Source organism: Mycosarcoma maydis, chromosome 5 (genome assembly GCF_000328475.2).
Source record: "Mycosarcoma maydis chromosome 5, whole genome shotgun sequence".
NCBI lineage: Eukaryota > Fungi > Basidiomycota > Ustilaginomycetes > Ustilaginales > Mycosarcoma > Mycosarcoma maydis.
This window is the reverse complement of record NC_026482.1, coordinates 410130-432287: the sequence shown is the minus strand read 5'-3', so window position 1 is coordinate 432287 and position 22158 is coordinate 410130. Positions and strand designations below refer to the sequence as shown.

Sequence of the window (22158 nt, the reverse complement as noted above, 5' to 3'; positions counted from 1 at the left end):
GGTCTTGAGCTAGGACCTGGGCTCATTCATCCTTCTTGACAGATAGGCCTGCGTCGGCAGCCGCCTTTTCAGCTAACTCCCTCTGCTTTTCTGGTGGAAATGCCTGCGCCTTGTCCGAGTACGCCTCTTGGGTTGCGGTCATAAGCTCGTGAATCTGGTAGATCTGCTCGTCCGACATCTTCTCGAGCAGCTGGGGGTCTAGTCGTTGACCTCGGAAGCCGCCAGGTTGACCCTGCTGCACTTCGAGCTGATCGAGGTACATCTTCCACGAGCTGAGGAAACCGATAATCTGCAGTGGGTTGTCGATGTTCTTGTGCCTTCGAAATTCGTCTTTGACGTAGTTATCGCCAACAGCACGCATGTCAGGGTCGAGCCTACGATGTGCGCGAATGATGCGCCGGTAGAGCCTGATAGGCGGTAAGATAGTGGCGACAGTACGTTTGACCGCGTTGATCTCTGAGCCAGGAGGGATGGGCTGATTAGACGCTGACGCCAGCTGACGCAGCGTCGAGCGTAGCGCTAGGCTTGTTGATGGTCGAAACATAGCGAGCGTACCTGCAAACAAAGAGGATCGAACAGAAGGCGAGAAGCGAATCAGCGGGCAGTTCTTCGAGGTGGTGCTGTCTCTCGTGCTGCTGATACTGCTATGATTATCCCTTTGAATGGAGATATACGGCTCAGAAGTCAAGAGTTGCGGCATCGACCAAAGCAGATGACAAGCACAAACGCTTGCCATCGAAGCCAAGGGCTCGGCGAAGAGGTGCCAGATAAATTGAGCGCTTTTTAAAACCTAGCGCGATCGCTCATTGCCGGACGGTGAAAAGATAGCAGAAGCAGGAAAGAAGGAGCGCAAGAGACAAAAGATGAGCAAAGTCAGTCGTACGTACGCGTTGAAGTGTAGCCGAGCGAAGGGCTATGGCATGATGGTGATGGTAGAAGTGAAAGAACAACTATTCAACCTCAACCAGCTTACGAAAGCTTTCTCTTCTTTTCTTTTCTTTTTTTGTTTTTCTCCGTTTGCCTTTTTCACCGTTGCCCACTTTCTTCCTGAGTTGAAGCAAAAGCCCGATCAGCAAATCCCGATCGATCTGCTGTGCTGACTACACAAAATCGTGATCTCGTTCTCACAAACCGTCAATCCTGGTGCTAAAAGCATCATGTGTGTTGATATTCGCTGTCAGTGAATAGTTTTAGGTGAATCAATATCAATAAAAGAAAGCTTGTAGGGAAGGCAACAACTGACAAAATTAGCGGATCAGAAGGCGTTCTAATCAACGTTTGCGCCCGTCTTTGTGTAGCACTTGTCCCACTCATCTGGCTGATCGACCCACTGAAGAGGTTCGAGGAATGCATTCTGAGGGCAGAGATGGTCGTCGTGAGAGGTCTTGAATCCTGGTGTATGGGCGCACCAGCTTCCATGGGAGACATTAGCAGGCTTGTCGTTGACCAAGACGCGAATGTATGCCTCGCCCCGGCATTCCAATCTCTCTACCGTCATCCTCCCTGAGAAAGGCGTAGTCTGTGAAGTGGTCCAACGATGATCCTCGTCCCATAATCCAAGCGCAGCGATCACAGGTGCGAGCTGGTTATCATGAGTGAAATCAACAAAAGCGCGTGGGCCTTGTGCGGCTGACACGGGGAACGTAGCGCGATCTTCATCGAGGGTAGTGTTGATGGACGTTGGAGGAGACATGACGGGTCGTCTGTTCTCAAGCCTCGCCAGAAGCTCTCGCAACCAAGGAGTGGCGAGGGCTTTGTGCAGAGGGTTGTGTGTTGCAAAGCCGTAGTCCTTTTCCAAGTCGGTAGTAATTTCGTAAATGCTGCCGAATTCTTCCGGCTCAAACAGGCTGCAGAAGGGACTCATGGCGTCTTTGTTGCGCTCTGGTTGGTTGTACCAGAGTCCGTAAGGGTCGAGTCTCGCCACAGTATCAAAGGCGCACAGACTGAACAGCTGTAACACCTGGCGAGGCTCCAGATGGATCCTTTCACCGCGTCGATCTTTGCTTCCACCGCGTCGCACACCGAGCTGGCTCGCTAGTCGCGCCCGAATGGATGCGGTAGCGTTGCTCGAGAATGACGCTGTTTTGCGGGAAGCAAGGCTCTGTGCATTGTCGCGATAGTCACGCTCGAAAGCTGAGCACGTGTAGACGTCGAGCGTGTTGTTGCTAGTAATCTGACCAAGCTTGTCTGATTTGCGTGCTTCGGAGATGATGACATCGGGCTCGGGAAGGTTGCGGATTCGCCTGTGCGGCTTGTCGCTCTTGAGGTCGTCGATCACCACAGGTCGACCTTTTTGTGGCCATGGAGCCGACTCGGGCGGGGCGTGCTGGAATGGTTTGTCAGGAGAATGCGCAAAGCCCTGGAGCCAGAAGCGGGAGGTAGTGATGACGCGATCGGCTCCTGATGCACGAACGAAGGGACGTTTGGCGAGTTGCTGACCTAGCTGCGCCGAATCGGCGGTTGAGCCTGAGTCCAGGAGGCGACATACGGCTCGACGAACGCGGGAGAAGAGATGTGCCGCAGTCCAGATGCCGGAGGAGGAAGATACCTCGGACGTTCTGCAGAGAGACTCGAGAGCGGAGCTTGCATGATTCAGCTCGACGTTGTAGTCGGCGTTGACCTGAACGTGCTGCGCTTCAAAAAGGTGTGCATACTGTTCATAGAAGCGTCTGCCTGAAGAATAAGCTTCGAATTGACCGTATGGCGTCAGCTCCGAGTTGCCGAGACGATTGCGCAGGCCGCCATCTTCCGTCTTTTTGGTATCAACCCAGTGACGAAGCCATTGGAGCTGCGGCTCGAGCGCTTCGGTAGGTGCAACGTTCTGGCCTGCATCAGGTACATGCTTTAGATGCGAAGCGATCTGTTGAAGCGTCTTGCGCAGTTCCTTGAATGCGCCACCGGTCGGGTAACGGGAGCCGTGTCGTTCGAGCTGGCTAACAAAGGTTACCTCGCATTCATCATGGTTGTCGACCTGTTGCGACAGGGCATTAGCGGGAAACCAGGGGGAGTAGTGACCAAGATTGTGGAAAATGTCAGGTGGCAAGACCAAGGTGCTCGGGAGATGGGGTGGGGGCGCTCCAGATGCGCCGATAAAGGCAAGGCTCTGAGTAATAGCCGGCATATCTGCTCGCACTTGCAGAGCGAGATTGCCCCAGCGTTACTAGTGGCAATTTGGCAAGATAGTGTCTTTAAAGGGGGGCAAGAATGGTGTTGCCAATGGGGTTCATAGCAAGTACGCATGATATTTATTCATCCACACCGGGTCCTCGCCCTTGTGACTGCGACTGATCAGGGACCTTACCCGGACTGCGAGCTCGGGGTGTGCAACACGAGGCTATCCATTGGCAGGACGACAGGTAAAGTCGGGCCTGAGGCTAATCCAATGGGACGATGAGCTGAAGAGAACGTGTTCATTTTTAGAGAGGTCTAGCAGGAAGAACGTGATCACAAAATGCAGGCTTGTCTGCAGTATGTGCACAGCAGATAAGCTGTCGTTTACCTTTGACACCGAGTACCTTTTCGGTCATCTGGGTTGGGTGAGATCGGGAGAAGAGCCCGATTGGAGTGAGATCGGGGCAGAAATTGAGTCAGATCCGATGTCCTTTCTAGTTGTGGCTGCAGCAGAGCCCTATTCACTTTGTACAAAACGCGTGTGGGCAGCACCGCACCCGCAGTAGGTGACTGCGAGATCCTGCAGGCTGGGGGCGGGGCGCTGGGGGCCAGAACAGAACAAAGGTAGGAGAGAGCGCAAGCCTTGCACAACAACGGAGATAGGAGTGTGCAACTGCCGAAGTGTTCTGGTGCAACTGCTCCTGTTCGATACGAATGTCGTCCCAGCCGCAATTCGTGGTTCGTGAGTGTTGCTCTGTTGTCTGCGCGGTTTTTGCATCCCGGGGGCGCACGCTGACGTACGTATTGCTTGAATCATACTGACTGCGTTTGAGGCTTGAAGACCAGCACAGCGGGAAGCGGGAAGTGGAAAGCGGGAAGGGCCCAAGTCCCACCGAGGCGTGAGGTTCTGCAAAGCGAGCGCTTCACAGAAATCCACATTCACGATTCGTGATTTTCGGCGCAAGATCGGTTGCCTTCTTCTTACATTCGTGGTCAGGTAGCGCTTCACTCTTGGTGCTCGTGGCTTGGCGTTTGTGCTTGGTGCCTGGGGCTGGTGACGCGTGATTGTTAGGCTGACTGCCTGAATTCAACTCGTGACTGTCTCTTTCATCTTGACGCTTGCCAGACCGATTCGTGATTCGTGATTTTATAAGATTTCGTACTTCATTCTCAGATTTGTTGGCAAGGCTGCGTGACCCTGGCTCAGGCTTGCGTGTTAGCTTTGCACCGAAAGCAGCTCTCATGTCTTGCCGTGTCCCGTCTGTGCAGGCTGGTTAGATCTGTTCTGCTCTTGGCTGTTGGCTTTCGCTGAGCGTGCGCATCGGCCATTCACGATTGCCTTTGTCGATTCTTCTGGTTGTCACCTGCAAGCGATTCGGTTTCTCCATCCTTGCCCGTCGCTCAGCGTCCTCTCTCGGTCGAATCATTCATCTTGGTCTATTCTTTCCTCGACGCTACGAAAGCACCTCAAAGGCACATCGGTTCTTGCTCGTCTGTATCTCATCCCAAACCAGACTGGATCCTTCACTACTGAATCACGATGCCAGCTGTTCCGTCCGTTTCGCGACAGCAAGCCGTCGAGGCGATCCGAGATCAGTTCACACTCGACAAGCCTTTGCTCGAGTCGCTCGTCGCGCGTTTTCAGGAGCTTTACAATTATGGCCTCGCCAATCATGGAGCCGAGATGCAAATGATCCCATCCTTCGTCACTGGTGTTCCTACCGGCTCGGAAAAGGGTACCTACCTTGCTCTTGACCTTGGAGGAACCAATCTACGTGTTTGCGAAGTGGCTCTCGACGGCAAGGGCACGTTTGCCATAAAGCAAGAAAAGTACAAGGTCTCTGACCAGCTCAAACAGGGCCCTGTTCGTGATCTCTTTGATTACATGGCCACCAGTGTCGACAATTTCTTGACCGACTTTGGCACCTCGTCCACCGAAGATGTGCTTCACCTCGGCTTCACTTTCAGTTTCCCCGTCGAGCAGACGGCCATCGACAGTGGTCACCTCATTCACTGGACCAAGGGCTTCAATTGCCCGGATGCTCCTGGCAAAGATGTCGTCCAACTGTTGCAGGAAGCGCTCGATCGTAAGCACATCAAGGTCAAGTGCAGCGCTCTCGTTAATGACACGGTCGGGGCGCTTCTTGCTCACGCCTACGCTTCCAACGGGGCGCTCATCAGCGCCATCTTTGGAACCGGTACCAACGGCGCTTACCTCGAGCACATTTCGAAAATCAAGAAGCTCAAGACGGCTCATGGCTCGGTTTCGCACATGGTCATCAACACGGAATGGGGAGGTTTCGACGACGATCGCAAGGCGCTACCGGTCACCATCTACGACAACCAGGTCGATCGCGAATCCATTCGACCAAGGAACCACATTTTCGAGAAAATGATCAGCGGCATGTACCTCGGCGAAGTAGCACGCTGCGTTTTGCTCCACCTCGTCGATCAGCTCGTGCTCTTCCAAGGCTTTTCATCCAAGTTGTTCAACACGCAATATGCTTTTGACACAGCCTACATGTCGGCTATCGAGGCGGATACCCAAGACGCCGCTTCGCCCACCAGCGCAACACGCAAAGTGCTGGTGCAGACGATGCAGATCAAGGACGAATACGTGTCTGCTGAAGATGTCGAGACGGTACGCACCATTTGCAACATCGTCGGCACACGTGCAGCGAGATTGAGTGCTGTGGCAATTGCAGCTACCATGGTGCAGACGGGCAACGTGCAGGGCACAGGCTTGAACGATGACGGTGTCAAGGTCGGTATGGACGGAAGTGTAATCGAGTACTACCCATGTAAGTCGCCTTGCCGCCCAAAATCTTGGTGTTTGTTCATCATGACTGACCCGCTTGCTGCTGCAATTCGAACAGACTTTGAGGAGCGCATGCGCGGAGCTTTGCGCGAGCTCATTGGCGAACAAGGCGAAAAGCGTGTCAAGATCGGTCTGGCCAAGGACGGAAGTGGTGTAGGTGCTGCGTTGGGCGCACTTCAAGCTGCTAAGCAGGCCGCCAGCGGTCATCGTGTCGAGTAAGTACTCAAACAAATGTCGCTTCCGTCCGTGTCTATAGTCAGGTATTGTTGCTGACTTGACCCCTGTTTTGGTGTGACAGAACCTGATCCTTGTGCCAAATCGATCAGCGTGCATTGCAATTCACATCTCCACGGTCTTGGCTTCAGGATCAGACTGGGAAGAGCTTCATAGACAGCTGTGGGCAAGAGTGTTTGTATATGACATTGAGCACGAAGGGTATCTGAAGAGGACAAAAACAGAACAATTGCAACCGATTCAGTCTGGGACATTCCGGCATCCGTCAACACTGGAGGCGCAAAGTATCTGGTGCATTACTGGTGACCCCAACTCTTCTCGATCTCGATGAAGCTGTACAACGACCCCTTGATGACCGACTCTTTCCAGTCGAGAAACTCGATTCCCAAGTCCTTCTCGGCCCGGCTCGTGTCGAGCTTAGCCAGGGGGCTAGGACGGTGTCGTTGACCGGGTGTACCGCGTGGAATGTGATCCTTAAGTTCTTGTGGGTATTCTGGGTTGCTGTGAATCTCGTCCGCCACCTCTTGCCACGAGATGCTTCCACCGCACGCAAGGTAGCGCGTGTTGTGCGCCTTGGGATTGTCCAGCGCGGCAACGTGCACCTTGGCCACATCACGTACGTCGCAGAAGGACCAGAGGGCTTCGGCAGGCACTTTACCATCGCCATTAGGCCCCCCGGCTTTGTACAGCTTCCAAGGCTCGGCCGAGGAGGTATTGATGGCATCTTCGGACTTGACCTCGTGAATAATGGGTCCATAGATATTCGGTGGGTTGACGGTAGCAGCATCAAAGCTGGGCTTGTGTTGTTCGAGGAAGTTCCATACCGACTTTTCGGCAAGCGTCTTGGAGATGAGGTAGGCGAGAGGAGAGTAGAACATTCCCATGAAAGCATACTGGATCGGCTGCCAGTCCTTGTCCGTGTAAGTGTAGTCGCGTTGCTCGATGCCCTTCAATGGGTTGAGAATGGCAGCAAATGAAGAGGTGACGACGATACGTTTCAGTTTGGGCTTTTCGCCAGCAGCCTTGGCCTTGTTTTCGGCTTTCAGAGCGGCGTCGAGCACGTTTTGCGTCATTTTGATAGCAGGATCGATAATGTCGCGCTTGTTGTTCTTGGCACTGAGCACATAAGGAGAAGCGACGTGGACAATGTAGTCTTTGGCCTCGACAGCACTGTCAAGGCATCCGGAGGCCAACAGGTCGGAGACCTCGATAACATCGATACGGTTCTGTTGGAAACCAGCGGCAAACTGCCTCGATAGCCATGGCTCCGTTTTCGCCTTGGATCGGATAACGCAGGTGACGTGGTAGCTGCGGGACGACTTGAGCAGCTGGTCGAGCACATGCGAGCCTACAAAGCCGGACACGCCCGTGAGCAGTACCTTGGGACCTTGCGATGTGGTTGTGCTAGTTGACATGTTGGTAACGTGTGGGCGTGTCGAGACTCTCGATGGATGGGTGGGATAGACGTGGTAAGGCCAAAAATCAGGTGCGCTTATGAGGGAAGGGCTAGAAGAGTAGGTCAGAGTCGTTCGCCGCGGTGCAGAAGCGCTTATAGGTTACTGCCGCACCCTGAGAGGGACGTCCACCATGGTTTTCATAGCGAAGTGCGACAGATTCAGATGCTATGGTTGTGAGGCACTGTGAATGAATATACTGACCATGCTTTCACACCTCGCCTTTGTTTTACTTTGTTTGGCTTCTGTGAAGAAGCACCCTGTGGATAACTAATTGTGGCTTTACGTCATTGCTTTCTCTCGGCGTTTGGCTCTGAATAGCCTGCAGACGAGTTCTGTTGGTGTCTGAGAGATTGCGGACGCAAAAAGCTAGGTGACTGGTCTGCGAAACTGTTCGCATGCCCAACAGTCCACCACGCGCGTGACCATCACGCATGGTGTGGAGCCTGCAAGCACAAACAGCTCAGAATCGGTCAGGAGCGCTGAAGAGTTCGCTGTCCTCGCTTGGCATGCTTAGATGCGGGGATATGGGTTCGCTTAGTGCGTTAGAAAGGAAAGTTGTTTGTTCAAGATTTGGCTATGTGCGAGGCGTGAGTCGTGAGTGGAGTTGATTCGAAATTTCTTGTTGATGACGGTACGGAACAGATGCGACAATCACGAATGCATTAAAAGCCTTTGAAGGGTGAGTTCACATTAGAATTGAGAGTTGATCGCACATCAAAGTGTGCAGATGATCAAGCGACGGGCGGAAGAGTTGGAAGCGCTGAACCAAGTGTCCGCAGAGAGTCGTATCGGGACGAGCTTCTGCTCGACATCAAGTTCAAGCCTAGCACGTAGCTTGTTTGAAAAGCATGCGCCCAACTCAAGGAGTGTTCACGGTTGTGCCATTTTCGGGGCTGTGCACGACTTGGTACCTGACGGGGCGATGTGGCCACTAGCGTCACGGCAAAGTGCTACAGTACATCTGTGAAAACATGCAGTGCACAAGGAGCTCCGGAATCGGTATATCCAAGCGACCTCGAGGATATGGATCGCCAGCTTTTGGAAGCGTTTCGATGTACTGCATGTCAAGCTCGGAATGCAGAACCTGGCGAGCACCGCTAACTGAGTTGACTGTCAGGTGTAGGATGCGGTTGAGATTACGAGTCCAAAACGACGCCTGGTCTGCTCGGTGGAGAAACCTCAGAAACTCATGAGTCATCTCGAGTTCGGACTCAGCACACTCTTACAGTTCGGACAAGAGGCTGATGGCAGTGTCGTGGCGATGCACCAAGAAATTGAAACTACCCTGCGCGGAGCAGATGATTCGAGACTCGAAGCATCACTCGAACCAACTGTGGCTGTACAGCCTACTGGTGCTTTTCGCTGGCGATATCGATGTGCAACGATATCGATGGTGCAACGGAGCAAGTCGGTGAGCGACGGCAACACGACGTTCTGACAATGGCTGGCGGCTGCGAAACGCTCCAGCGAATCGCCAACGCACAGACAATCGTGAATGAACCAAACTTGAAACATGAAACACAACCCCCGCAGCAGATTCGGCTGCACGTTCGCTGCCAAATCGTGAATGGGGTTTTCCGCATCAGCTCGGAGAAAAAGCAGGTCGAGCTTTAAATCGTTAGCGTCTCGTCTCGATCTTTCTCTTGTCGGATCCCGATAACCGCGAATCACCGACGACTGGCAGGGAGGAGAAACTAGATTGTCAGGGCTTTCAGCTGGAAGAAGCAAGGTTCACACTGGACACAGAATCAAGATGGCAAAGTTGGCAATCTGTGGTTGCAGAACTGAACCCACGCTGTAGGGCAAGTTTGCAGAGGTGCTCTCGATTGAGAACGTGCACAGCACATTCATGCTTTAAATTCCTGCAGAACCAAGCGAGAGGCGCCACGCGATCGTGAGATGCGACTCTGACAGTCTCTCAGGGTCATGATCGCCATTGAGACGATGGGCAACGGCGTACGCAAGGCAACAAGGGGAACAAAATATAATATTTAAAATGAGCCATGGCCGCCTTGGGTGGATGGATAATCAAGTCAAGTTACAGGTCTTGTGTGGAATGATCTTCGTCGCCTGCCAGATCTAGAACAACACAAGATACTCTGTGAAGCCGCTTACAGAAACAAAGCCCGTCAGCAGCCATCTTGGACGTCTTTGCAAAGGCTAATTCATGACTATGCAACATCGAAGCACACAAAGTAGCACCAACGATGCACAAAGACGAGTGGCCAACTTGTGCAACGTATTTGGTAGGTTTGCGCGTTGCATCAGCACCGCAGAGTTTGTGCTTGAGCTTTCAGTGTTGACGTTAACCCCTTTTTTTAAAAACTTCAAAGAGTGTGAGAGTGTCGTGTCTTGAAAGCAATCAATCATGAATCGCGAATCGCGAATCGTGAATCGTGAATCGTGAATCGTGAATCACGAATGAACCACGCATGCTTCGGTGCGTCGTCCGCCGGAACTTGCGACCGTTAGCAGCTTTTCCATTCACGATTATTCGCCGAAGCCAAGGCAAACCGACCCGTCTCGGATGTTTTATTTCCACTATGCAAGCCTCGTCCGTGGAACAAGGCTGTGGACCGTTACGGGGTCGTACATACCTTTGAGCTTATCGCTTAGCTGAGCGCTGTGGAATCAGAGCAACGTGAGCGTTGCCCTTGCTTCTTCGTTTGACTCTGGTCGCTGCTGGTGATCATCTTTCTTGCCAACGGTCATTCGCCCAAGCCATATAAATACCCAGTGCAACTTTGAACCTCATCGGTCACCTCGAACCCAGTCTATACCCATTCAAGCGCCGAGGCCTGCTTCCTCTTTCCACCCTCCTTGTCGGTCTTGTTTTCCTCAGGATCCTCTTTCGTTTTGTGCGCGCACTATCTGATCAGCCGACAAAGCAAGATGGTGCTCGTTTCCGATTGCCATCATGTCGACCTACGACCCGACTCTCCCTGCAACGCAAAGAACTCGAATTATGGTTTTCAGCCAGGTGCGTCTCAAGTTCTTTCAACACTACACCTCTCAAGCTGGCTTGGTTTCGCTTGCTGACTTTGCCTCGGTTTGGACACGCTCACGCCTGATTCTCGGCCCAAAAGAACTCTGGGTGGGCATTCTCTTTTCCACCCTGTTCGGTCTTACGATGCTCATTCACATTGGCCTGCTGGTCTTTTACCGCGGTTTGCCCAAGTTTATGATTGTCGCCGTCGTCGCCGCTGCAGGAGAGTTGGCAGGATGGATAGCTCGAACCTATGGACATGTGGACCCTTTCAATCGCGACGCATACATAGCCCAGATCGTCTGTCTGATTCTCAGCCCGGCTTTCATCAGTGCGGTCAATTACATGGCCTTTCAAAACGTCATGGATTTCTACGGCAGCAAGTGGTCGCGCATCCCTCGCAAGTACTATGTGATTGGCTTCTGCATTGGTGACCTTTGCTCGCTCGTCGTTCAAGCCATCGGTGGTGCACTCTCTGCCGAGGCAACGACGCAAGACGAGGTGAACCTCGGCAAAAACATTGCCATCGCCGGTGTCAGCATCCAAGTCGCCGTTTCAGCACCGTTCATGTTTCTCTACCTCGACTACAGCTTTCGACGTCTCCGAGAGTGGGGCAACTTGTCCAAAAGCCAACGACCGTATCCAAAGCTCGAAATCTTCAACGCCGTCATCGGTATCAGCACCCTCTTTATTCTGATCCGTTGCATCTACCGTATTGTCGAAATGTCCGAAGGATGGCTTGGTAGACTGGCTACGACACCCGTCTACTTTAACATTCTCGACGCTCTCATGATCCTACTTGCGGTCGGTATCTTTATCCCCTTCTACCCAGCATGGCTCTTGCCTCCAAACAAGGACAAGGGCGCAGTCTACAATGCCGCCGAGTTTGCTCCAGTGCAACACTTCAGCATGTCTGACAAGTGCTACCCTCAGACTAGCACCGCAGCGACAACAACGCCTGTAGGTTCTACCTCTCCCAGCTCTTATCACGGTCACAGCCAAGCTTAGGAGTTTCGGGGTCACTATTGTATATACCGCTATTATGCTCACGCCGTTGGCCAGAGCATGGAGAACAATTCACGATCTATTGATATTGCTTACATTCACGATTCTTTTCCAATCACGAATCACGAATGTATCGCTTGTTCTACATGAGACTCGACTCGTCTATGGCATTGGTCGCCTAGCCATGCTATGGACATCACTTGAACGCGCGTCCTCTATAGGCGCATCAAGCCGTGATTGTGGTGACCAACTCTGACTGTTCCACAGGTGTGAGTGGACCGTGTAAAAGTACTCACGACTGTACCGTGTGCGTCTATCAAGAGCCGCAGCGTGCCCCACTCTGTGGACTGAGTCAGGTGGCTCTCGTTTTTCGTGAGATCACATGTACAGTCGTGAGTAGTTTATTCACGATGCACGTATCGTGAATCAAACATCTGAAATCACCGCCCATACGGCCCCCACCGCCACCGCCACAGCCACAGCCACAGCCACAGCCACGCGCATTCGTAATTTGTGATTTACAGAAGATGAAGCCGTGAAGCCGTGAACCATGCAAAGTCGGAAATCGTGACCGAATGATCAGAGCATTGGTGATTCACATATTTCCGAGGCGACATTCAGGATTGGCTTCCACTCTGTCGACTCTCTGACTGTCGCATTCTGGCCTACCGATCGTCGGCATTTCATCTGCTCAAGACGCAATAAAGAGGTCGGTCTGCTAGACAACTAGTCCTCCAGGATGCAGTAGTGCGCGTGACGCTGCCTTCGATCTGAAGAGCTAGACGACGCGCTGGTCTTCGATGCGACTTCAGTCACGATTTCAGCCATGACGAGGGACAGCAGCTCGGTAGCTGAGCTGAATAGGCTGCTTTCAGAGCTACTTACTATCAGCGCAAGCGCTCGCAAATATCTTTCGAGCAAGGAATCCACCGTCGAGGTCTCAGACCAAGTACCCGCCGGTCGAGGGCTTGTATTCAGAAACCGCATCGAACCAGAGCAGGTGCTCCTCACTCTGCCCTTCGACACCTTGATCAACGTCAAGACGTACAAGTCTTTCTTTCACCCAGCTACGCTCCCAATACCGGTCAGAACTGCAACAAGTGGTCGCAACAACCGCATCACCAACGCCAACCACAGCCGATCATCATCACAGCTGCTATCCTTTCTCCTCGCCCGAGCCCGCATCGAAATCTCCTTGAAACGGGAAAGGACCAATGCAGAGACAAACCCCAAGCACCAAGCCTTGCAACGATTTGTTCAGACGCTGCCCCAGAGGTTCGATACCGTGCCGTTGACATGGTCCATGTTTGTCCATCGTCTTGAGCACAGCCAAATCCCACTGCCACCCTCCTGGAAGCAGCGCTTTTTTGGACAACTGTTGCAAGCCTTACCACCTCACAGCCAGTACCTGCAACACAAAGTGCGACAACGTTTCGAAAAGGACTGGCAAGCGCTGTGTGCCCTGCGCGACACGCACCCTGCTCTGCTCGCCGAGCCTGCCTTGCTTACATGCAATCCAGACCTAGCTCGCAGCATTGTGCGCTCAATCGATCTCGACACGTTTCTATGGGCCTGGCTCTGTGTCAACTCACGCTGTCTGTACTTGCCATTGGGCTTGGCGGATCATGCCGACAACTTCACGCTGGCGCCTTTGCTCGATATGGCCAATCACACCTCGGATCCGGCTTTGGAGTGTAAAGTGACCTATGCATCCGACGGCGGTTTCGAACTGCGCGCACCCAGCAACGAGGCCCACCGGAAACCATCTCCCAAAGATGCCTCATTTGCGGCCATGCCCGGTGACGAGTGCTTCATCACGTACGGTCCCCATTCAAACGAAAGCCTGCTCTCTGAATACGGTTTCGTGCTTCCCACTCAGCTGACATTGACCGAGCATGCTAGCCAAGATGCATCATCCCACGCCGAAAGTGGACAACATTGGCAAGGCAGCAGATACGTCGATGTCTTGATGGACCATCACGTTGAGCGTCTCCTTCAGGCTCAAGGTGCAGATGGCGAGCGAAAAATCGAGCTCCTGCAGAACAGAGGCTACTGGCGAGGCTACACGGTCCATCCCTATCCAGAGCCTGCACACCCTTCGCATCGGCTCATTCCGGCACTGCGTCTCGCGGCTCTCGATCTAAATCCGCCCACCATCACGTCGTTACCTTCCAAAATGGCCAAAGCCCACACTAAAGGGAGTGTCAAAGCGGGCTATAAGCCGCATTTCCAGGCATCCAGCATCATTGGCAACGCCGACGAATCTTCTGACCTCGACCGGTGGGAAGCAACGCTCACCGGATTCCGTGACACTGTTTCGGACGAAAACGAACGACAAGCACATCGTATCTTGGTTGACTTGTGCCAAGCCAGACGCAAGGACACCGAGACGGCTCGTCAACATCTTTGTGCGGCACAAACCATTTTCGTCGAGCATTCTAATAATGCGGCAGTGAAGAACGACGGTCCAGTCGAACCAGATCTCAACGCATGTACATCGAGCATGGCTTTCGTACAACAGCTTCTGGACGAAGAGCAGAAGGTGCTCGAGCTAGTCAGCCGCGCAGCACACGATCAAGTCGAATGGTGAACAAATGCTGATAGCTTCGAAGTGCACGTTCTTCCCTCTCAGCATTCCATACTGGCCAACAATTGAGCCTATATGCACAGCAAGTTTCAAGCAACCACAACATCATGTCTTTTCCCCGTGACATCCTAGGACAAGCGCAGACTATCTTTGAGCATTGAAACGAACCAAACGAACCACTGCGGTTGCTTGATACGCTACGAGCCGGGTCAATGGGTCTTTATAGCATGCAAACTTTGACTTACGCGAACCCGACCCTCAAAAGTTTTTGACGCCCAGGTTGGTGCGCTGCTTCTGAAGCGCTGTGGCATCGCCACCGCGGCTGAGGGTCTGGGCAATCTTCTCGTCGAGGATCTCGGCGTGGAGAGTTTCAGCCCTTTCGATAGACCTGACGTGCTCCTCGTGCAAGTGATTGAGCGCTACAGTGGCAGGAGGACGACGAGTGTCGCTCAGGAAGAACGTGTACAAGCCGACGCCAAGCAAAGTTGCTGGGATGTTGGTCAATGCGGCCAGAGCCGAGTACCGGGAGGGGAAGCATTCTGAACCCCAAAACATGCTGCATACCAAACGGGCGCCAATATCACGAGCCGAGTTGGCAACCACGTTCGAAGAAGAGAAGCACCAGACGACAACGGCGAAACCAAGACCGATGGTGTAAGGAGCGGCTTGAGGACCAGTAAAAGGGTTGGCAGCATCCAAGTTGGCCCAGACGATCATGCCGACAAGAATGTTGGCAAAGAATTCGTTGACAAAGATTGATCCCATCGATCGACCCGGCGTGGGGAAAAGCGCGATGGCGCCAGCAGGGCCTTCGGCAGTGAAAATGGTTGCAGTCTTGCCCGTGGCCTTGAGCAGGTGGGTGATCTTCATCAATTCGTCATGCCATGAACCGACGACGATCAACGAAGCTACCATAGCACCGACAACTTGGGCGCAAATGTACAACGGAGCCAACTTGATGGGAAATCCTTTGAAGACGACTTGAGCGATGGTGAAAGCGGGGTGGAACTGGCCTCCCGAAGTTGTAGCGCAGACAATGATAGCAAAAGTGATACCAAACGCATAAGCAAATCCGATCATGGTCAAGTTTCCCTGCGGCGAACCTGCGTAGGTGGTGACAAGAACTCCTGCCGTCGCCATTTCTCCAGCGAGACAGTAGAACATGGTACCCATAAATTCGGCAATCAGAGCAGGGACGAGCTTGGGCATCGACTGCTCGAGTCGAACGCGGCCGGACCAGTTGGACAGACCGGCAGACTGGGCTACCTGGGCACTGGGCACGTCGGTACGTCCCTGCAGCACTTCGGTGACACCTAGTTCCAGCTCGCCATTCTTGCGATGCGCCCGCTGGAAGTGGTGCGAAGAGGCGCTATTGCCGTCCTTGTCTCTGACATCGTTGTGGAGCTGATCAGCAGGGATGTAGACGGGTGTCGTAGCTGCTTGCGACATGTCAAAGAGGCGGCCAAGATGGTCGAGCGACGGGCTGGTGGAGTGGACGTGGAAGAACAACGGAGGAAGAAGGAGAAAGGGTTCAATCTGGGAAACGGGTTGCTAAGAGGCAGTTACTGCAAGCCCGACTCGACACTATACTTATACCCCATGCCTTGGGGGCAAAGAACTTGTGCAAACCCTGTCCATCTCACCGTAAGCTTCAAATTGGAGGCACAAGAACACCATTCCGACAAAGGGATACGGAAGCGCAGCCGCGTTGAGACCAACTTTGCATGTTGTCGCAGAAACAAACGCACTCTGCACACGAGTTAATTTGGATGAAGATCGACTCCACGGCCACATATGGTTTCATCTCGTGGGAACGAATCACAGCCGCACGCAAGGCTATGACTACTGCGATGGCAGCAGAGCGCCGACTGCATGTAGGAGCAACGAGATGATGAGCTGACAACCCGGCTGATTGTGGAAGGTGCGGGGTAGCTCGTGCAGCAAAAGATGCTATCGTCTGCAATGCGCAGAGCACAAGTGCATGGAGCCAAGTTTTGCGTAGGGTGGCAGAGGCGGACCTGGGGTGATCTCGACTGTGAGTGAGAACATGGAGATGAGAGTGTTCTGTATTGTACAGTCTGTACTGTCGCGTACCTGCGTCCATTCTGAATCTTTCGGCCACGTTGAATGGACCAAGGCTGAGAGTTTCAAAGCGTCACGGCAACCACAATGCAGCGCACAGATTCGTGATTGGTCGACATCTCATTTGAGGCACAACTATTGACAATTGGCAACACGCCCGGTGATTCACCTCTAACAGAGAGCAAGCGCAACAGCATCGGAGCGGTGTCAACCGTTGGTGATTGTGCGGAGAGGAAAAGACGGAGTATATATTCACGATTAACTTAATAATCAATCACGAATTTACTCGAAAACAACCACCAAAAACTGTCCGCGGAAGTGGCACAATGGACCTTCGGCTATCTCCCTGCTACCCCACGATCCGCCGCTGCCGCTGAACCGCCGTTGTAAGTGGGTATCGTCCTCCACACGCGGAGGAGGATTCAGGCTCCGAGTACGTTGCTCTCTTGCTGACCGTGGAAACTTGGCAGTAGAACGAGATGGTTGTTCTGCTCGCCGAGCTGACATGCTCGTTCCGAACACAGAACCGAGCCGTGGCTCAACCCAACACGCCACGCCGTGTGGCTGTAGGTTCCGGCAACAACATAAGCCGGTCTTGATCTTCGGCCAACGTTGTTGGCTATCTACTTTGGTCGCCGTTCTGTGCACCGTAGTTTTGCCCTTTTCTCCGCTCACTCACCGTACGTCTCAGTCTAGGTATACACCTGCTCTGGTCACAATGTCCACTGTTTGGATACGCCAAGAAAGAGAAAAGCCATGCGCACGATGCGTACGCGCGGGTGCGCCACAAGACGACACACATACCTTGCATAATGCCCCAAACGATGACAGTGGGGGTGTGTCACGCAGCTCTTCCCTTTGCTTTGCTTTGGCAAACGTTGGGGTTGAACATGAGCACGGCCCCGTGCGATGCCCCGGACATGCATCACCTTTGTTCACTCTCGAAAATAGCTGCGTCCTTCCTTTAATACAGATATGCCATTGTTGCCAAAAGGCATAGAGTGGCTCAATTGACGGCCGTTCACACTGTCCGGAAAATACGAGAGGTCGTCTTTTTCGGGTGCACCATCGTCTCAAAATAGCTCCGCGCTCAGATTCAGTGGTCGGGCTTGAAGCTTTGTTGCGCCAAGCGTCTTGTACTGGACAGCCGCCATGACATCAGTGCAGTCACTGAAGCCACTGTGACACCATCATGCCTCCTCGTTTCTTTTCAAGCGACCTGCTAATCCCGGAATGCGGAGCCCGGAGACAGTCTACTCGCACGAAGGATCATATATAGACCCAGATTAAGCTGACAAACCACGTTATGTCATCGGGGGCGAGTAAGATATGTTATCATATGATCAATCTTGAGACCCTCCGACATAAACTGGCACTATGCCCGAGTGGTTAAGGGGTAAGTCTCGAATTCATTACGGTTCGATCGTCTATTCTTCTAGACGAGGTAAACTTATAGGCTCTGCCTGCGTCGGTTCAAATCCGACTGGTGTCGACAAAAAAATAACGGTTTCCTTTTTACCTCCTCGGATTGTGCTCCGAACCGGCACGAAGCGAATGGTAAACTTGGTTTCGTTTGCCTCTTCCAGACTGAAAGCGAGATCAAGTTCGGTTACAGCTCAGCTCTGATACAGAGAGCAGTCATGATTCTCGAGAGAATCGAAATCCTGAATAGTTAGTTGCAAAATAAAAGTTGCAAAAGGAAGAGCCAATCAACTTGACTTAGTTAATTTCTTTATATTGTAAAGCACAGTCTCTGAATCCACCTTGTTTATCCAAGATGCCCTCGAACAATCGTGAATGCACCGCCGGTCGCATGCATTCGCAACATCAACGGTAGCATGTAAAGGCGGCACTGCTGGCAATGGTAAGTTAGCTGCATCCATCGCGCTCTGACTGCTCTGACTGCTATGACTGCTCTGACTCCGATTGGTATTGCTATACATGTGGCAAACAAAACGTAGAAATGCGATTTTGGCGATCACCGAACTTACTCCAAGACACGCAAAGCGGCATGCGTCAGCTCGATTACAGTCTCGATGTCGGGACGCTCTTCCGGTTTGACCTGAATACACCTCTTGATGATCTCGCGCGTCTTTTCCGAGTACGGATCTTCAGAGCTCGGCGGGGTCTTGTACGATCCATTCAAGACGGCCAAAGCGATTGATCCACCCTGTTCGATCGTTTGTGTTGTCTCGAATGGCGAATGCAGGTACGCCAGCGCATACAGCATGCAACCTAACGACCAAATGTCTACGCTCTCGGTCAGCGTCGTGTCTGTTGGGACGTCAAACAGCTCTGGCGCACGGTAGGGCATCGAAGATCGTTCTGCCGCCATGTCTTGGTGCGCGACGGCGTCTTTGCGCGTTTTGATGTGCACTCGAGCCTTGATCGTGCTACCGAAGTCCATGAGGATAGGTGTCTTTCCGTCGTCGGCGACCATGACGTTGCCCGGCTTGATATCACGATGCGCATACGGCAGCAGTTCACCGGCACCTCCTTGCTCGACACCCCGATCCAATGCAGGTTGCTGATCCATGTCTCCAACCAACCCCAAATCACGTCCTTTGCCCTTGTTCGGTTTTGGTGGATAAGAAGCACCATGGTCGTCATCATGCCCCTCGGGTTGATCCGAAAAGAGAGGTGCTTCCACCTGCGAGTCTGCAAACGGATCTTGTGGAGGTGTCACCTCCATACGCGGCATCGAACATGTCTCCGCCCCACGCCTCGTCGCGCCGACATTCGGCAGCCGATAGTGGTGCATTTCTCGTACCGCCTTGCACGTTCCCAAGAAGAGCTGCAGCATTTCGCGTTCGCCGAATCGAGTTCCACGAATGACATGTGCATTGATTGCATCCTGCAAATTCCCCTTTTCGTAGAATGGCAGGAACAGATAGATCACTTTGCCTCCGTCTCCACCCCTACCTCCGGCACCGTCAGGATCGTTCGAAGGAAGGTTGCCGAACAGCGTCCCCGAGCCTGCATCGTCCTGAACCACGCAGCTGTCATAGATGGGAATAATGTGCGGCGACCGGAAACGTTTGGTGGCCTCGATCTCCTTCATAGCTTCCTGGAAAGAGTCAGCGCCATAGGAGGAGCATCGGATCTTCTTGAGCGCAAACAGTCGGCCCGAATCTTGATCTTTGACCAGGTAGACGAAGCTGAAGCCACCTTCTCCGAGAAGCTTGACGATCTGGAAGTTGCGACCGTTCAGTTTGAGGAGCGAGGTTTGGGGTGTGCATGGTAGACACGACGAGAGCGCATAGATAGCGTCCTGTGCGCGCTCAAAGAGGCTGCTAAGAAGACCTTCTGAAGATGACTGCATCAACGGCATGTCTGCTGCGCGAAACAAAGGGGTAGAGGAGAGGTCCAGAAGATGGAATGTGTCGAGTGTATCGGAAACTAAGTGTAAATTCCAGTTACGTGGAAGCGGACGAGTAAGACCAACACCTTGCTTGCGGTGTGTGTTGGTGTTGTCCTTTCCCCCTCGGAATCGGTGCATCTTGGCGTACATCTGGCGGCAATCGGGACTGTTCTCACGTCTCGCGTTGCAACGTGGGCTTTGCGCATTCGTAATTTCATGATTCGTGATTCGTATCTAACCCTCGGACTCATGGTGGGATCTGACAACAAAGTGCATATTTCGGCTTAGTCTCGAGTAAGGCCAGCCGCGGTCGCGTGCCGGGGCAGAAGCCAAAAGATGCCAACTGACAAGTAGCTTAAACTGCTTATATAGCCGGGACCCTTCCTCATCGTTCCTCATTAGCGCCAAATACCCTCAACTTTGCCGGCCACGACATCAGGACTTCCTTTAAGACTCTCCAAATGCGCACCATCACGTTCGAATACGCCAAGCACGAGGTGCCTGTTCTGCTTGATCTCTGTCTACCCGATGCAGCTTCCTCCGCGCCCCTGCCTATCTTCGTCTGGTGGCACGGTGGTGGTCTGATTCAGGGCGCACGACAGGCCATGGCCCCGCACCTTAAGCGTGCCGTCGACAAGTACAGTATCGCCGTGGTCTCAAGTGACTACAGGCTGGCCCCACAAGTGCGCGTACCCGACATTCAGCACGACATGGAAGACTGTCTTGCCTTTGTCGTCGATCAGCTTCCACAAGAGCTTGCCGCTAAGGGAGAGACTGTTAAGCTGGACACGGATCGCATTGTGCTCAGCGGCTCGAGCGCTGGTGGATGGCAGTGTTTGATGGTCGGACTCGGTATGTGTCCCAACACCAAGCCAGAGCATTTGGGAAAAGTCAAAGGTATTGCGGCCATCTACCCCATCACCACCATGGACCACCCTTTCTTCCTCGAAAAGCAGGTTCCATTCGGAGGCTTTCTCAAAGATGATCCCGACACATTTGCAGATTTCCGCGACCCCGATGCACCCGTGACAGCCAACACCGCAGCGGTAGAACACAGAAGGAAGTTTTACATGCATGCACAGCAAGAAGCACTTTTTCCTTCGCTTCTCTTCTCACAGGACCAACGCGACCAGGGCTGGCTGCAAAAGACCGACGTCGTCACTTTCCTCAACTCGAGCTCGGATCAGCAGAGGAAAAACTTTCCGCCAGTGTACATCGTGCATGGCGAAAAAGACTCGGCCGTCGACGTGGACCATGCACGTCGACTCGAAAAGGCTCTCAAGGCGCTGCACATTCCGGTCATCTATGACGAGGTCCCCGGAAGAGATCATCTGTGGGACCAACTCGAGCCAGAGGAGAATTTGGAAGCGTTGTGGAACTTTAGCATGGAACAGCTTCGCGCTTAGCTGCCCGGGCATTCGATGACCTTGGATGAGAAGGCTCAAACGCATCTGCTCGCTCAAATCTTCCACGTTCAAAAAGCGGCAGCTGTTGGCACCCGCAGTAGGATGCCGAAGTCACGCTTCTCCAATGAAACGGCCTCACGAATCATTCCAGATACTGTACAGAGTGTGATGAGAAGCTGCCGAGCCTTGCTGTGCAATCTATACTCGAATAATGAGCACCAGAATGGCGACTTCGGCGAGACCTACAAGTGCCGTCGCTGCTGCAACTATCGAGCCTGCTGTCACAAAGCTCTCGCGTAGCACTGTTCGCACAGGTGGAGCTGTCTGACCGTTCCAAGTTGAAGCTGGCTCTGGCTCTGGGTCAGGCGATGACGATGAAGCTGGCTCTGGCTCTGGCTCTATCACATCCATCGCCAAGAAGCGATTGGCATTATTGACGGCCATCCGATAGCGAAATACTGCTACGGGTATGAATCCCATGCCCAAGATCGCGTATGCCAGACCTGAGATCGTTGAACAAAAGGTACCGAGGTCCAAGAAGCGCCAGTCAGCCGTCTGCTTAAAGTATGGCTGTTCGTGCCACTGCTCTGAAAAAGCGTTTATGACGTTTAGGACTCACCAATATAGAAGAACTTGGGCTGAAAAAGGCGAAGAATCACCGTGGCATAGCAAAGCTGGCCCAGGGCTGTCCTTGCATAGGCTCCGTCGAAGGTTCTTTGGACTGCTCGGTAGTCGAGCAGATCGCGCTCGCTCAATTTGACGACGTTGGCGCGAGGCGGCAGCACCGACGACCCGGGTGTCGTCATGCTGAGAAAGATTGCCACCGTGGTGTAGTCAAAGGTGGCATCCCATGCGCTGGAAAGGGGTAGCGATGGTCGCCGAGAACTGTCAAAGGTGAGATGCTTCAATTGCCTCGAGGAAGCGAATTGATGGTGCGTGCGAGCGACCCGCGATGGCGTATGACAAAATCGCGATCGGGGTCTGCAACGCAGGCAAGCCCGATCTGGTTAGGAATTCGAGGCTCAAAACATGTTTCACATCGTCTTTCAACCTTAGATGCTCTCCTCGCATAATCGTGAATGCGCCTCTGTGCGTCATGGGGTAGATATAA

At 53.1% G+C, this 22158-nt stretch overlaps 11 protein-coding genes and 1 non-coding gene across 12 annotated transcripts; 5 read left to right on the top strand and 7 right to left on the bottom strand.

Annotated features, from left to right (window-relative positions):
- Positions 1-22: 22 nt before the first annotated feature.
- Positions 23-544, bottom strand: UMAG_10065 (uncharacterized protein; the record flags this gene model as incomplete). The annotated part of the gene is made up of 1 exon (XM_011390490.1): positions 23-544. One exon carries the CDS (start codon positions 542-544, stop codon positions 23-25), a length of 522 nt encoding a protein of 173 aa, XP_011388792.1.
- A 723-nt stretch (positions 545-1267) lies between these two features.
- UMAG_02175 (uncharacterized protein) lies at positions 1268-3121 on the bottom strand (the record flags this gene model as incomplete). The annotated part of the gene is made up of 1 exon (XM_011390224.1): positions 1268-3121. The coding sequence occupies one exon, from the start codon at positions 3119-3121 to the stop codon at positions 1268-1270; it is 1854 nt and encodes a 617-aa protein (XP_011388526.1).
- A 913-nt stretch (positions 3122-4034) lies between these two features.
- UMAG_02174 (uncharacterized protein) lies at positions 4035-4355 on the bottom strand (the record flags this gene model as incomplete). Its single annotated transcript, XM_011390223.1, has 1 exon — positions 4035-4355. The coding sequence occupies one exon, from the start codon at positions 4353-4355 to the stop codon at positions 4035-4037; it is 321 nt and encodes a 106-aa protein (XP_011388525.1).
- A 296-nt stretch (positions 4356-4651) lies between these two features.
- Positions 4652-6234, top strand: UMAG_10064 (putative glucokinase; the record flags this gene model as incomplete). Its single annotated transcript, XM_011390489.1, has 3 exons — positions 4652-5912; positions 5988-6144; positions 6228-6234. The coding sequence occupies 3 exons, from the start codon at positions 4652-4654 to the stop codon at positions 6232-6234; spliced, it is 1425 nt and encodes a 474-aa protein (XP_011388791.1).
- Positions 6235-6459: 225 nt separating this feature from the next.
- On the bottom strand, positions 6460-7578 carry UMAG_02172 (uncharacterized protein; the record flags this gene model as incomplete). Its single annotated transcript, XM_011390222.1, has 1 exon — positions 6460-7578. The coding sequence occupies one exon, from the start codon at positions 7576-7578 to the stop codon at positions 6460-6462; it is 1119 nt and encodes a 372-aa protein (XP_011388524.1).
- Positions 7579-10512: 2934 nt separating this feature from the next.
- On the top strand, positions 10513-11614 carry UMAG_12096 (uncharacterized protein; the record flags this gene model as incomplete). The annotated part of the gene is made up of 2 exons (XM_011390600.1): positions 10513-10600; positions 10707-11614. The coding sequence occupies 2 exons, from the start codon at positions 10513-10515 to the stop codon at positions 11612-11614; spliced, it is 996 nt and encodes a 331-aa protein (XP_011388902.1).
- Positions 11615-12437: 823 nt separating this feature from the next.
- On the top strand, positions 12438-14201 carry UMAG_02170 (protein-lysine N-methyltransferase; the record flags this gene model as incomplete). Its single annotated transcript, XM_011390221.1, has 1 exon — positions 12438-14201. One exon carries the CDS (start codon positions 12438-12440, stop codon positions 14199-14201), a length of 1764 nt encoding a protein of 587 aa, XP_011388523.1.
- A 255-nt stretch (positions 14202-14456) lies between these two features.
- On the bottom strand, positions 14457-15647 carry UMAG_02169 (uncharacterized protein; the record flags this gene model as incomplete). The annotated part of the gene is made up of 1 exon (XM_011390220.1): positions 14457-15647. The coding sequence occupies one exon, from the start codon at positions 15645-15647 to the stop codon at positions 14457-14459; it is 1191 nt and encodes a 396-aa protein (XP_011388522.1).
- A 2004-nt stretch (positions 15648-17651) lies between these two features.
- On the top strand, positions 17652-17772 carry UMAG_16039. The gene is made up of 2 exons: positions 17652-17688; positions 17728-17772. It is a non-coding gene; the product is annotated as a tRNA-Ser (tRNA).
- Positions 17773-18267: 495 nt separating this feature from the next.
- On the bottom strand, positions 18268-19611 carry UMAG_02168 (uncharacterized protein; the record flags this gene model as incomplete). The annotated part of the gene is made up of 1 exon (XM_011390219.1): positions 18268-19611. The coding sequence occupies one exon, from the start codon at positions 19609-19611 to the stop codon at positions 18268-18270; it is 1344 nt and encodes a 447-aa protein (XP_011388521.1).
- A 491-nt stretch (positions 19612-20102) lies between these two features.
- On the top strand, positions 20103-21047 carry UMAG_02167 (uncharacterized protein; the record flags this gene model as incomplete). Its single annotated transcript, XM_011390218.1, has 1 exon — positions 20103-21047. The coding sequence occupies one exon, from the start codon at positions 20103-20105 to the stop codon at positions 21045-21047; it is 945 nt and encodes a 314-aa protein (XP_011388520.1).
- Positions 21048-21245: 198 nt separating this feature from the next.
- UMAG_12095 (uncharacterized protein) lies at positions 21246-21853 on the bottom strand (the record flags this gene model as incomplete). Its single annotated transcript, XM_011390599.1, has 2 exons — positions 21246-21550; positions 21667-21853. The coding sequence occupies 2 exons, from the start codon at positions 21851-21853 to the stop codon at positions 21246-21248; spliced, it is 492 nt and encodes a 163-aa protein (XP_011388901.1).
- Positions 21854-22158: the final 305 nt, after the last annotated feature.